The following is a 16,288-nucleotide window of genomic DNA, read 5'->3' on the forward strand; positions in this document are numbered from 1 at the left end:
AATAACAAATATAGTAAGGTATCGTATTGCCAATGCGACTCCGGGTTCTAATTACGCATTGCCGTTTCACATTGACCCCAATTGGAGCAAGGTGAAGATACCGGCTACCTTGTTAGACATTTCTTCTTACGACAACTATTTTGATACTTGAGACGTTGTTGTGCACCTACATTGAAAATATGTAGCGAATTTTAGTTGAAATATTTTCGTTCAAAAGATTTCATTTCAAATAGGCTTACTAAACAAGCACTTTGGTTACTAGCTAGTTTTATTGACTCTTCCACTACGTAAGGCTGATTCTACCTGGAGGAAGTCGGCAAAAATCTGAGCCAACTGGGTACACAAGTTTTATAGCCGGCTGCTTCCAAAGTCACGTTAAATTCAAATTCAAAAATTCTTTATTCACGTAGGCCTATCACAGGCACTTATGAAGCTATAACTTTGTTCGCCAACTACCGACAAAGAGGTGCCACTAAGCGATTTAGTGTTGCGGTGCGATGTCGCGTGGAAACCGATTAGCGGTATGACTACCATACCTACTCCCTAACAGATGAGCCCGCTACCATCTTAGACCGCATCACCCCTTACAACCAGGTGAGATTGCATTTAAGGGCTAACTCGTAGTGGAATAAAAAAAACTTTAACCTAAAGCTACGAGTGTTCCAAGCGCGCCCTGGTCTTCTTGGCAGTGTTTTGCAAAAAGACAGTTAGCATCCTGGAAAAGGCCATACAATACCTTTTGGCCCGAGAAAACTAACAGTTACTACTAAAACTAACAAACTAACAAAGTCGCGGGCAGCATCTAGTAATATATTACTAATACTATGTGCATAGTATTAGTACCTACAACACGAGTACTTGAGCTTTATGAGTTAGCAATTGAGTAGTTTGTTGTACCTACTCGCGTCTCATAGTTTCCAAAGAAATTTCAACTCGAACTTTCGACCGCTAATACTTGTAATAGTGCGGAATTATCGCGGCCAAGTTTCTGCCGCTTCACAAAGTTGACGGCCACTTTCCAAGTATCGCGGTAATTAAACTTTGGTCTAATGTGCTCTGTGGCCCGTGGCCTACATTCCGCCGGTCATTCATTGTAGCTGTTACATTTGCCACCTAATGTAGCGTAGATACTACCGTCCGCTAGTCGACTAACTACCTAATCTTAACGGTATTTTAACTTGGTCCTTGCTAAATAGTTTTTGCATTACAATTCATCCAAGGCCCAGAATATCTATGATATTTTTTTAGTCTTCCACTACAAGTTACACCTTGACTGCAATCTCACCTCTTGGTAAGTGATGATGCATGTCTAAGATATTACCGGGCTAACCTGTTAGGGGTATGGCAGTTATGTTTAACCTATACCCCTAATCGGTGCCTACGCGATGTCGTAGCGGAACGATAAATCGCTTAGCGGCACGTTTTTTTGATGGCCATGGCAGAAACCTCCCACCAGATTAGACCAGAGAAAATCCAGAAATTATAAATACCCAAATTTGATTGAACCCCGGGACCTCCCACTTAAATTCACAGCGCTCACCGCTGCGCCAAAGAGGTCGTCATCCAATGGTAACAATGTGTACGGTACGCGCGCGAACGTCTCAGATCGTCAACTTCATGTAAGACAACAAATATCGTGGGATTTGTATGTAGCCTTTATACAAGACTTGTTCGCTCGCAAACTCGTCTTGATGATGTAAATTCAATGTCAAATATTTCTTTATTCAAATAGGCACATAGATGGCACTCTTTTGCGTTCATTACGTACATAATGTGTCGCCACTTAATCGCCATCCCTAGTTAGTAGTGTGTACTACTAACAAGGGATGGTGATAACTACATTCATAAACTTAAAACTAAAGCTACGAGGGTTTAAAAAGCATACGAGGTTTAAGAAGCCCTTAGCCGGGCATTCTTTTTGATATCACCATCTCACATTGTCAATAGACTAGATATTTCAGAAGCAGGTTAGGGCAATAATTGACACAATAGCAATTTTATTGTTTAAGTAATCCTTTATACTAATAGGACTTTTCTATAAGCTTTCGCTTTATACCAACTTTGAACTTTTTACTAGAAGTCTCCAATATATGAACCGGTAATTTATTGTAAAATTGTATTCAATTTCTTTTAAATGAATGACTTATTTTTTGTAGAGTCGTATATTATTACACTGCATTTTTTTTTAGTCACATTTTAAACTGACTAATTTGATTTTAAACTTAGATATATTTTACATCGGAGTAAGATGGATCTTTTATGCATTGTATTAAAGCTTAAATAAGCCTACAATTCTTTAGCTCGGGCTTTTTAAGAAACGTTTGTAAGACGGAAATCAGAAGTACAGGAATTGCGATTCTAATAAGAATAGCGTTAGGTCCATTTTACTTTGACGACACTGAGTTTGATACTCGTGAACGACTCCTCGGTTGTGATCGAGTAAATCTTGCAATTAGGTTGATGTACATACCTGTAGCGTACGCCGGTTCGAGGTCGTCCTCATCGTCCGTGTGGTGTCTACTCGAGGCGTGCGAGTGTGAGTGGTGCGGCACGCCCACGTGTACGGGCTGTATCGGCTGCTCGTAGTGTTTGTGGTGGTCCACGTACACGCGGTGGTGGTGGGGACACGGCGTCGGAGGGAGGTAGTCCGCGAGCGTGCCCCCACGCGTCAACGTGGAGCCAGCGCTTAAGGTCCCACCGCCCGAGCAAGAGGCTAAAGCACTGCGCACTGACCCCAGATCCAGAGACGGTCGTCTGGATAGCTCCCCATAACTCTCCCCGAACAAAGCACTGGCGGGTACCGCGTGTCTGACTTCGTGATGGTGTGAATGCCCGCCGTTCGAAGAAGAGTGAGGTGACGCTGAGTGATCGCGACTATCCCTGGACGTGGACGCAGTGTGTATGATGCTCTCGTCGTGAGTTTCCATCACTTCCCTAGCGGTAGGTGGGTTCGGGTGGGAGTGGACGGCTGACGTGCCAGCCCTGCGTGGACTCCTGCCGCGGTCGGGCATCACAGACGACGCAGACCAGTAACCCCACGCCATTTTTAACTTCTTTTTAAATGCACTGTATATTGTTATTCACTGACCACTAGCCATATGTATAGGAAGACTTTGTTGACTGTAAGCAAGCTTGGGGTATGAGGATGGTTAGCTGGGCGAGCGAACTTAATCTCCTTTGACGTCACAGTTATGAGTTAACTCCGAGAGGAGATTTCCGTATGTATTTATAACGAGAGCAAAATTATCATTTTATGAATACATTATGATGAACGTTGAATAAGGCAACAGTTGATGGTGTTAAAGTGAATTTAGTTTAGCGGATATTATGCTTATGCGAGTTTCCCTGATCCAAGAAATATTCAAAGAATATTACATATATTATATTTCTTTAATATTTAAAAGTAAAGATTTACGAGGTTACTACATCCCTAAAAATAAGATTTAAACATAAAACAAGATCTTTACATAAACATTAAAATTAAAACAACTAAGCTATTGTGTTTATGGTTGGTGGAATTTGTTGTTCTGTGTTTTGTTAAAGAGTAAAACTTTTAACGGCTTTATAACCGCGGAAGATTGGGAAAGACAACTATAACCGACATGAGACAGTGTTTTAGCACAGAATTTTTAGATTCTGTTCTAAAACACTAATCCACAGAATAAACTTATAGATAAACGTATTTTATTGTATATTATGAACATTAAGCTTAGTTTGCTATACTCCGCGACAAGCAGGAGAATCTGTATGATGTTATTTATAATTTCTCCGATCCTTATACCCACTCCACACCAAACAGATCTTCGGCAATGTACTCTCTACGCACGTTTCGCTCCGAAACCGAAGCATCCTCAGGGGATGTTGACTTTACAAAGTAACGCCTACTTCCATCCAGTATTCTATTGTAGTTATTTTGAGTGATATTTTGTTGGTCGGGGGTCTTTGGTTGGTTGGTTGGGGGCTGAAGAGTCCTTTATCATTAAACATAGATATAACCAACATGAGTAGAGAATTTTAGAATTTAGAATTTTGTTTGAAAGCAGTTATCAACATAAGGAAGTTCTACAAAAACGTATTACTAAGCGGTCTGTGGCGAGGTATTTGTTCTGAATCGTAACGGTACCGCGGCGGAAACTTCCGCAACAAGACGCCAAACTTCCCCAAGTTACGATCGTGGCAATCAATAAAAAACCTACTGATTGAACCGACCGCCACGCCCGCTAAACTGGGACGTTACGGATAAGGCGAAAATAGGAATGGCTTGAGGACATTCCTACAGACACATGCTAATTTTGGGCAACCTCCCTCTGCTTACTGAGTGCATTGTTCAGCACCAACAAATAGACGTATTTAATATAAGCTTAGTTAAGTTTCTGTAGAGAAATTTAATTAATAATATACTTATCAAAACGAATACTAAGGATATAATAAATGAATCAAAATATATTTGAACATCATTCAGAAAGGAATATTGAGAACACCGCCATCTTACTTAATCGATTTAGTGTAATGATTTCGACTAACGTTGTTTCAAGTATTTCAGTTATCAGTTCTTATCTAAAAGTATTCGAGATACAAAGTTTTTCTTTTTTCATTTGAATATTATGCACAATTTTAATGAGACCAACTAAATACAAATAGAGGTATACATGTAAATGTTCATTCTCTTTTTTTCCTTTATCCTTCTTATTATGTATGTGTTAGTTTACATTAAAATTCAAACTGGGCCAGCGTGGACTACGGCCTTAACCCCTTCTCATTGTGGGAGACCCGTGCCCGGCTGGTAATGGGTTTATATAATGATGATATTTTAAAACACATTGTTTTTAAATAAATAAAAACAATGATTTTTTTATGTACGTATGTTTTACCTATTGATTTAACTTAGTTCAAACTATATATAGCTATCCTGACATAAAAGTTTTCGTTTCTAAGGATGTAGTTTTGCTTTCATATGCTTTAGATGAAAAGCTTCCATACGAGTTAACTTAATCGAAATCGACTCGAAAAATACACCCATCATTTTCCAATCGGTCTTTAGTCCAGATTGTTAAGTGCTTAATAGCATTTAACAGTCCACTGTTGACCTAAAGGCCTCTACCAAATGAAGGGTTTTCCCATGACCACCACGCTGGGTGAAGGAGTTGGCGATGGAAGTGGTAGCAAAAGGGCCGCTGTCCGTTCTCCGATGTATTACTTTGGTCGCCTCTTACGCCACCCGCGAGAAAAGGACGGGTAATGGGTAGTGTAGTACTATAGTATTCTGATCTGCCGTCATTATACGGCAAAGCCAATACTCGCTATTAACCCGAAATCCAGATAATACCTACGTTATTTTTTATACAGAAAATAAAACATGGCTCTGATTTCACGAGAAAATCGACAGAATAAATACGAAATACAGTGTAACAATTTGAACTGAGGCGATCAGATTAATTCGGGGACACGTGTAATCCTCTTTATGTGGGACCACTGAATTTCATTTCATATCTCATTGCGCCGATAGAATCGCGCGGCGGTGTCACTCCGTGCAACACTTTAGATACATTTATCATGTTTGTACACCTATTCGGAAATGGTACGTGTTTTATACAGTGTCATTTTCTTATCGTTGAACATCAATATTCCCTTTAATCTCCCTTCAACAGCCGGTTAACGCAGTTGGCAGTGACCGTGCTTTTCGCGTCAAAGGCCGTGGGTTCGATTCCCACAACTGGAACATTAATGTTCATCACACAAACATTTGGTGTGATGAACATTAATGTTTTTCAGTGTCTGGGTTTTTATCTGTATATTATAAGTATTTATGTGCATTATATTCATAAAAATATTCATCAGATATCTTAGTACCCATAACACAAGCTACGCTTACTTTGGGGCTAGATAGCGATGTGTGTATTGTCGTAGTATATTTATAAAAAAAAAAAGAAAAAAAAAACCGAGTACTTAAAAGCAATATCCAAAATAGTTCAAGTTTACTACACCATTTGAATGCTCATCAATAGCCTATGGGGGACTAACAGTCCACTGCTGGACTAATGGCCTCTCCCAATGGGAGGTTTTGGCTATTCTCACCACGCGCGAGGGTGGGTGATCGAATGATAAAATTAAGTACTTATTACAATATTTTTATGCCGCATAACAAATCCGTTATTATTGAATTGATACCACTACCGCATCGCGCCGCTTACACTCAATATAGGATGCTTCTTATACACCAAGGTATTAATTAAATGTTCTTAATATTTCTTTTCTTTTTAGAAATTAAAGCCAGACACTGGACAGACTAAATGGATCACTTTTGTAAGACTACAAAAGCGTCACCGTATATAAATCTTACCTACTAGTATGCTTCAGGTATTCTTATTTGAAACTTTGCATACAAAGTTTTATCCCTTCCAATCTGTCCACTGCCTGGGAGATCTAATAGATTCATTGTTTACATACTTTATCATTTATTTTCGTATTTCATAATTAAAACTGGACTGAAAGGTCAATCAATATTCCAGTATATTTTCTGCAAATCGTCCCAAAAGCAAGTCGTTGAAAAAAAACCCTAGTGTTGTAAACGTTTATAATAATGGTAATCAATATTACAAATATGAAAATTCGTCAAAATTTGCGTGAATTTGCATAGAAGAATTTCTCTCTCTCTCTTTATAATGTCGACAAGAAATAAGGCCAGACTTTTATTAACTGGATTAAATTTTCGCTTTAAAGTTGTCTAATTTCAATAACTATAACTATTTGAAGGAGATTTCAGAATTCTCTCTGGATATGACAAGAAGGTTTGCTTTCTGGAAACGGGGATCATAGGCGCCGCAGGAAATTTTAATACCACAGGGAATCAGAAATTATACGCGGAACAAGTTGCGATCTCTAACAGTAGCAAGATAAAGAGAACACTTTACAAATTATCAACTTTTTTAAAACACCCCTATCACAAACATAGTCCACGCTCTTGTTTAAATATCGCTTAAAATTAAAGCATACTAATCTCTAAACTCTACGTTTAAAACAGCTTGCAGAATGTTTTAGAATCAAAATATTACATCACACGACTGAGTGAGTCCATGAAGATATTAAACACGAGTCAGTGCCCACCCCCGCTGTAATTAGGGCCTTAGATATAAAATACCCGATATTTTGAGCGATGAATGAAGTCTAGCACACACAATAAAGCCGGGCTTTTCCACCGGTCAACGCCTCTCGTTCATAATATAGTGAAATATTAACCGTAAACAACCCTACCCTAGGTAAATATTGAGTGGACTTTTTTGAACGAATCTTTTATATCACTGGGATCTTTTATATGTTTTTAGGAGCATTCTAAAAAGCGCTTTTATCGGATTAGGTTTCATTATTACGGATATTAAACTCTAATTTTTACTGATAGGAATACATTGTAATGTAGAATCTGAGGTAAATTTTGAATGGGCTCTACCGTTAACGCAAATTGTACGGAACGAAAATTTATTTATACTCGTAAGGGGGATGAATTGATTTTTGAGACTAATAAAAAGCACTTTATCGGATAAGGTTACATTCCTACGGATATACAGATATAGTCCACCAATCCGCACTGGGCCAGCGTGGTGGACTACGGCCTTAACACCTTCTTATTGCGGGAAGAGACCCGTACCCTGTAGTGTGCCAGTAATGGGTTGATATGATGATGATAATTAAAGCTATTAAACTCTAGTTTGAACGTTAGCGGAGCTGGAGTCGATACCTGGGTTGCGTCAAAAACTGTTTCTCTGTCATGTGATTCTGGATGTTAGCACATCGGATCTAGGAATATGGCACTGATGTAACAATTGTCGCGAAGAGCACGCAAAACTAGCGGCTCTGGTTAGAATGATTTATTTATTGTGATATTAATCGTTAAAGCCCTCAGACTCGATAATTTTTAAATTATAACAAATGACAGAGCAAGCAGGTGGCCTGATGAGGATGGAATATATATATATACTATGGCCGAAGGCTATTTTGAGATGTGGTGCTGGAGGACTATTTTGAGATGTGGTGCTGGAGCAGAATCCTGAGAAACGGCCGGCACACATGACCATCGATGGCATGGCATCGATATTGAGACAGCATTCTCTCTCAGAGGCTTCTCGAGTACTTCGGTCACATTGCTAGAAGAAATGGAGACTATCTTGAAAGATAGTGGTCACTGGCAAAGTGGAAGGAAAGAGACATCGAGGACGTAGCCCGATTCGTTGGTCGGATCAAATCCGCACTGCTCACGACACTAAAGTGGATTTTGCTTTAAACGTTGCTAAAAGCCGAGTCAAATAGCACAAAATCGTCCAAAATATTGTAAGTGGAAGGGGTCACGACCGTCAGCAATGAGGAACACGACGTAGAGAGAGATACCATTGCCGTTTCTAGGATGCCAGTTCTCCATGATTAGTGGTGAAGTCAAGCAAAGCTGACAAATACTATTATTTTTAATTCGGCAGGTATTTTTTAGTAGCAGCTTTTCTCGTATAAACTTTTATTTTCTTCTTTTAAAGTAACGGACTAAGCAGATGTCCCACCTGATGAAAAGTGGAATCTATCGCCTATGAATTCAAATTCAAAATTTCTTTATTCATTTAGGCCTATCACAGGCACTTATGAAGCGTTCATACATATTATATGTTTACATAATTGTAAGGGGATGGTGATAACTTCGTACGCCAACTTAAACTTAAAGCTACGAGGGTTCCAAACGCGCCCTGGTCTAAGAAGAGCCCACAACAAACTTAGCCGGGTAATATTTTTTTGTTATCACCATCTCACAGTTTATTTATATTAAGCTATGAAGCTAGAGCAATTCACACCCAAGCTTTTTTATCGTTCAAGTAATCCTTAATATTATATTAGGATTTTTAACAAACAAAGTAACACAGGGCATCTAAGGAGCGCGACCTGCATCATGCCGCCCGGTGTCCATCAACCAACCTGAGGCGTAGGTGTTAAGCCTCAAGCGCCTGTTATTACACCGGCAAACACGCCCTTCAAACCTGAAAATAGCGAGAAATAAGCGTGGCGGGTAGGCGTGGCCGGGGAAGTACTATTTCCCCGGAGCTCTGATTCCAAGAAACTCTACTGCTATTATATGTTTTAAAAATGTCTCCAAGATAATTAATTAAAGGTATCCTATGGACTTTGTCCACCCTTAAGATGCAAGCTACATGTGTGCGAAATTAAATCAAGATATGTTCAACGGCTGGCAACAAGCAGACGCTAATAAAATCACTTTTGTAATATTAGTACGGATTCAGTCTTCTGTATATCGTATAAAGACTCACAAAGGAATCTAAGCGTGTTATGTACACAACATCTCTCGGTAGGTCCATAGCCACCGACGCACAAAGGTCTTTTGTGTTTCTTACATTAGATTAGAAGCATGAGATGGCATCGCGTTACTGAAAAGCTTGTTTACGGTATAAAGGCTGCGCTGTGTCGCTGCACTGTCGACATTATCGGATTGCTTTTACATTTTACGACTAGTGTTTGCGCGCTGTAATCCGAATGTAAGCGACAATTTACCGTTTACTAGTTAAATCTGCATATCGTCTGCGGCGGTAATGAAATCCTTTGTGGGGTTGAGTATATAAATAATAATAAATATGCTTCGACAATACACACATCGCCATGTAGCCCAAAGTAAGCGTAGCTTGTGTTGTGGGTGCGAAGATGACTGATAGATATTTTTATGAATAATATACATAAATACCTCTATAAAATACAGTTAAAAACCCAGCCACTGAAAAACATTCATGATCATAGTGTGTTCATATATGATGATCCAGCGGCTCCCTACGACTCGTTTGATGTCGTCTAGCCGCCTACTAGGGGGTCTACCAACGTTGCGTTTACCGGTCGGCATTCCAGCACCTTTGGACCCTGAATTAAGGCTCTCAAGCTGTATATATGTACCTACTGCAATAATTTATTTCGTATCCATGTTCTTCTAATTCTAATTTTTTTTAAATATATTTACATCGTACTTTCGTTTATCCCCAATAACTAATACCTATAGCAATAGGCTTAGAGATTTCCACTAAGATATTAACAACAAGAATCCGCCAGAGTTACATTAAGTGTGAGTTATGCACCAAACGCGCGAACGGACTGGCCGACTAATAAAAGTATTAGATGAAACTTTGAGTAGGAGCGGTATTCACAGACATCCCAAGCCTATAAAAAATAAAGTCACCTCTTTGATAAGAGAGGGATTCATACTGGTTTAATGAGGGTTGGCAGACATGTAAAAACGAGATAAGCAATTGGCGGTGTCTACCTGTGCCCGAGCGAGGGCAAAAACGTTAGGCCGTCGGCCCTTAATAGAAATAAATTATAATAATCCTTAAAGCCCGCCAAGTGGCTTTGGAGCAGCGTGGTGTTTCCGAGCTCTAAAACCTTGTGCCCAGCAGTGGGGCGTAAACAGGCTAATAACGTAATACGCGTTATTAAAGTGCTTAGTGTGAGACTTTCTATCAACGTTTACGTGTTCGATCCCGTGAAATTTAACTACGATTTGTACAGAATCGCAAGAGCGCCATCTAGTGACACCACCGTTGGTCAGTATTAGTTTGGAAAAAAATCAAAAAAAAAAATGAATTTACTAAGTAGGCCTACTTAGTAAATTCATTTTTTTTTCTTTTTTTTTATTCAGACTGCTGTTAATATCTATACCACCGGTTTTAGTAAGATTGCACCGAAAAAAGCCGGAAAGAAACTGAACCACATTACGCACTCTGATCGTGTACCTACTCAAACTCTATTGAATTCTACTCGATCTGTCGAACGTGACCGTACGCCATGACAGATATCTCCCACCGTCAGTCACTGATTAAGTACGGACGGATAAGTCAGCCATCTACGTGGTGGCTAAACGACTGCAGTGCATCGCAATATCGCGGTTCGGTTCACAAATCAATCACTTCTCTCGTTTTATAGATTTTCGGTGAGAGATGTATTATCGGCAGGGGCATAAAACACGCTACGGAACTAGAATTTTAGGGAAAAAACAAACAAAAAGGTTTAATCCTACTATTATAAATGCGAAAGTGTGTTTGTTTGTACTTAATTTACGTCCTAACTAAGCTGCCAGTAGACTTGACTTTTGGCGAATAGTTCCAGAGATTAGCGCGTTCTAACAAACAAACTTTTTTTTTAAATAGTAACAATTGACGGACCACCCAAATGGCCCACCGGGTGGTTAGAAGTAAATCATTGCCTATAAACGAAACAACGCATCACAGGCCATGAAAGGAGCAAGTCCTGCAACATGCCGCTGTTTCCATCAATTTAAGGCGTACGTGTTAACCTCATGTGCCTGTCATTACACCGGCAACTACGCCCTTCAAGACCGGCACACAGCATTGCAACAATGCTGCTTAGCGGCAGTATAGCGATAGTAGGTACTTCGAGGGACGAGCTCTGTCACAAAAAGCTTTACTACTATTAAAAATTAAGATATATAGTTCACATGACAGGACGGTGTAGAGTAGGTTAAGTTAACAATGATAGTTATTTAAAAGAATTACCATTTTATAGTCATAAAGCTGCCAATATTTTGTACCAATCACAGGAAGCCAATCCCGTTGTTTACGGAGCGAATGATTGATTTACGAATCGCATCGCATAACGATATTGAATGAAATGCAACGCAATGCGATCATTAGCATAAGCAAACATTTGTAACGTAGTGAAATTTTATAAATTGATTTTCATTTCGATTCAGAGCTTCAACTGAAGCTCATACGAAATTAAAAACTGCAATTATAATCAAATCACTAATCGAAAGTTAGCTAGCTAGCTAGTTATTATATAATTTTAAATAAAACCTCTAACTAACCCACAGTGTCATTACGTATCTCACGACAAACTTGCGACAGGCGTAAATCTTGCGATCTTTACTGTCAAACGTCACTTTTGTATTTTTATTGCAGGAACAGGTGACATTTGACAGCAAAGATCGCAAGGTTTACGGCTGTCGCAAGCCCGTTGTGAGCTATGCTACATAATCAATTTGACCACGTTTGTGATAAAATATTTAATAAAAATAAATTCAATCAAACACTTAACACAGTAGAAAGTATACTAACATCGTTATAAAACCCAGCTCGTGACAGGCTATATAACAAATAGCTATATTTGAGAAATCGTCACAAGAGTGAAACGAAATTATGCAATCGATCCACGTCTAGTACATGCAGTCTTCACAAAACAAATGTCACTGAACAATAACTTCTAGCGCTTGAATGTTATTGACGTGAAAGTTCATCGCACCCTGATTTGCGAACTTTTGCATAACCATTTCGTGAGCCTACATTTCATCATTACAACTATACGAGAACGTATTCCCAAGCCCTCGTCAAAGGCCGTTGTGTAATTCTGTACATGAGGCACGCAAAGTGCCTTTGTGCATCAAGTTCACTCGGATGAACAAATACGCGAATCCTCTCTGTTTTTTGACTGTGGAAATATAACTTGAAAGTTGTCTTTTTGCTAACGACTTTGCGCTCAAAAGAATTGATATTGTTCAGTTCCATCATTATGAGATTTCATCCTTCACTTTAGTAACGCTCTTTTCTTATTTGCCATAGCTATAATATTTTAAATTTATATATTATAGATATGGCAGATTAGGTTTATGTTATGAAAATTAAGCTTAATTTGCTATCCACACAATCCACACCAAACGGACCTTTGATCATAAATTTGAGAATAAATTGAGGATATAGATTGAAGAAATTATAAATTACACCATACAGATTCTCCAATTTTTCGCGGAGTACCTATTTCAAATTTAGCTTTATTTTGCATGACATTTGCATGACTTTCCGCAAATTAAGGCCTGCTTTTATCCAAGATAGGTTTGTTTAGAGATAAGTGCACAAATTGCATGAAAATCGCATACTAAAGGTTAACACTTAAACCAGCCCGAACAAGATGGTTTTGCATGCCGTACGTAGCGCGAAATGCGTCGAAACTTTTCGTTAACGTTTGTTTAAAGTACACGCTAGCAAACATTATATTAATAGCTCGTGAATAAATTGAACTTTCAGCCGTGATAATTATTCTGATCAAAATTTTGTACTTTATTGATGAAATTCAGCCATTAACTTAATTTGCTATTATCCGGGTTAACCAGATATATCGGTGTGGAGTGTTTTATATTTTTTAAATGCAACACCACACTAAACATTTTGAATACGCTACTTACTACGCACGTTTCATTACTATAATTTTAACATTCATATTTTTTAACACTTTTAGAGTTAAGGACAATAACTCACGTATTTGTTCGAGTTTTATGTTGATGAAATACCAAGATTTACTATGAAACTAGTTTTTGTGATTACAAAATATTCATATCATCATCATCTCTCATAAATGGAGACAGGGTTTTAGAGAAGCGTGATGGGTCATCACGCTGCTCTATGCGCGTTGGTAGGCAGCAACGATTATTAGGGAAGCGACCCGTGCACCTACCAGCTTCTCCCACCAGTGGGTTCTAAGGGAATTTGTATTTATGGGTACAGCTACTGCATTTTTTTAGATGGACGGATGTATACGTGAATAATTAAATTCCTTTTCTATAAATAAATAAATATACTTCGACAAAACACACATCGCCATCTAGCCCCAAAGTAAGCGTAACTTGTGTTATGGGTATAAAGATGACTAATAAATATTTTTAGGAATAATATACATATATACTTATACTATACAGATAAACACCATGACACTGAATAACATTATGGTTCATCACACAAACATTTTCCAGTTGTGGGAATCGAGCCCACAGCCTCGGACTCAGAAAGCAGGGTCGCTGCCCACTGCGCCAATGGGCCTTCTTTTCTGACCTCGTAACCCTCAAGCCTTTATGTACAAAAGTTTGCTCCATGTAAGAGGACATGACCGAAATTCAAAATCTACACTACATAACTCACGTAGTTTTTTACCGATAAAAAGTTGATTGATGTGTGAAGCGCCGCATAGCGATAGGCAGTGATGCAATGCAGGGTCTATTCCAACGCAAAACTTTGATAGCTCATCATGGTCTGACGTCACAGCACTGACGTGTGATTGACTGGCAGAAGTTGCATAAGTATTGATATTAACTTTGATTAAGCATTCAACGAGAAAATCGCTATGCTCTGAAGCATGTTGAGTTTAAGCCGTAGTATGGGATCTACTCACTTTAATAACGTGGGATTGACTGGAAGAAGTTACTGATAAATTCGTAATTTTGCATTCATTGAGAAAATTATTATGCTTCTAAGGTACCAGCTACCTTATTTTAACGACATGTTATATTAGTGCATACGAGTCTTACTCATAGACGTTAACCCTCACGTCGCTCACGCGTCTCGGTGTTGCATACAAGAAAGACAACCCGGAATGATGGGAGCACAACTTTGTTGGTTGACCACAGGTTGCAGGCTTATTTTCTAATGGTTGTCTTGATAAAAACCGCAACTTTCTTTGTAAGGATTAATATTCTGTCTATTAATGATGGTTCAAAACCATACAGGAACAAATCCTGCGGGATTTAGAAAAACTAACTTTTGTTACTTATGCACGGATTATCTGCTAAACCACTTTTGATGAAATTCTGCATCATTTTTCACATTGATTATTGCAATCTAAAGCGCGCCATGAGGTAAGTGTGTCTTATAAGGAACGTGACCGCATGATAGCGCTGCTTGTAACCGACATAGCATTTTTAGCTCAGGAAATCGAACGGTTCTTTTGAGATTTTCGAAAAATACCGATACCAAAACGGACGATTTCGCGAGCGGTAAAGTTTGTAGACAATAAAGTGGGTCAACTCACTTATAAGACAAAGTTTCGACATGTCAGTTTTTAAGGCAAAATATATCTTACGACTCATTCAACAAGTCTTGACTCAGTGAGCGTCAAATGAGTTGGAAACTCACCGGATACAAGAGATAAACAGAAACATCTCAACACAATTGAAAGCTGCGATCGATACATACTTAGTAAACAAGTTGTAATGGAATATTACGAACGAGTATAAATTTAGAATTGAAACCCACCCACATTAGAATTCTAAACAAATTATTTACTAGCTATTATTTAGTAAATAATTTGTGTAAAAATAGATATATACATAACAAATAAAACTATCTAGCTACCTCTACATTTATATATGGTTTAATATGTATCGATCGAGTTTCTCAATTGTATATATATTTTCCGTTCATCGTCTGCATCGGGGTATCTCTCAACTTATTTAGCGCGCCAACGTTCACAAATAAGGCTAGGAACGTTCGAACGATCTTTTGTTTTGCTTGTTCGAGCAATACAAAAATCCCACTAAAGGACAAGGGTCTTATCCCAGAATGGGAAGAGTTTAGGCCGAAGTCTGCCACGCTGGTCAATTTCGGTCATTCATGCAGGTTTCCTCACGATGTTGTCCTTCGCCGTATACATGTGATATTAAATCGCATAAAATGCACTCATAACTTAGAAAAGTTAGAGGTGCGTGCCGGGATTTGAACCGAAACTGAAGCTGAAGTCCTGACCACTTGGCTTGGCTTGTCACCGTTTTTAATCACTGCTTCTTCGTTTGTTCCAAGAAGCGTTATAAATAGAAACAGTTAGTTATTAGTCACAGTGTCTGCATAAACCGCTAAGTCACAATATATCTTACTGAGTTATTCAACACGCCTTGACCCAGTGAGCGCCAAATGAATTGGAAACTCCCCCGATGCAGGCGGTAAACTGTAACATCTCTATACAATTGAAATCGATAAATACTTAGCGAACTATTTGTAAATTAATAGGTAGTTACTTAGTTCTGTTCGTTTGATGGGTAATGAATGGATACGGGTAATTTTAATACTTAATACTTAGCACGGTTACAATGTATATACTTATGTGGGACATTTTGGAGAAATGTTAATACAATTCCGTGGTACACGCGCAATGTAAGCGAACTAAAACTCGTTTGTGACGACATCACATCATTGAATTTCTTTGCTATTCTCTGCTAAAATATGCATGTTTACTACATATAAACGTTCCGCTTGAACCACTCTATTTATTGCTGATAAATGTTTCTCTTTTTTAAATTAGAATCTAAGCGTACAAACGGCGGGAGCTACTTTGTTTTATACTACGTAAAGACTCAACGACTTTCTAGAATTATTCGTGATCGAATGCGCGCTAAATAAGTTAGAAGCTACCCCCATGTAGGCGGTGAGCGAAAACATCTCTATACCTAGATAAAAACCTAGATAAATACATAGTAAACTAT

General features: G+C 38.6%; 1 protein-coding gene across 5 annotated transcripts in view; it reads right to left on the minus strand.

Annotated features, from left to right (window-relative positions):
- LOC120630930 (atypical protein kinase C) overlaps positions 1 to 16,288 on the minus strand; it is a 305,109-nt gene that overhangs the window by 150,638 nt on the left and 138,183 nt on the right. The window contains exon 1 of one of the 5 annotated variants that reach the window (XM_039900279.1): positions 2,471 to 3,213. The exons of the other annotated variants lie outside the window; for them this stretch is intronic. Within the exon in view, the coding sequence (XP_039756213.1) occupies positions 2,471 to 3,044 (574 nt within the window). The 5' untranslated portion in view covers positions 3,045 to 3,213. Of the gene's footprint in view, positions 1 to 2,470; positions 3,214 to 16,288 lie in introns of those variants that run through there. 5 annotated transcript variants of the gene reach the window in all.

Source organism: Pararge aegeria, chromosome 17 (genome assembly GCF_905163445.1).
Source record: "Pararge aegeria chromosome 17, ilParAegt1.1, whole genome shotgun sequence".
NCBI classification, from domain to species: Eukaryota; Metazoa; Arthropoda; class Insecta; order Lepidoptera; family Nymphalidae; genus Pararge; species Pararge aegeria.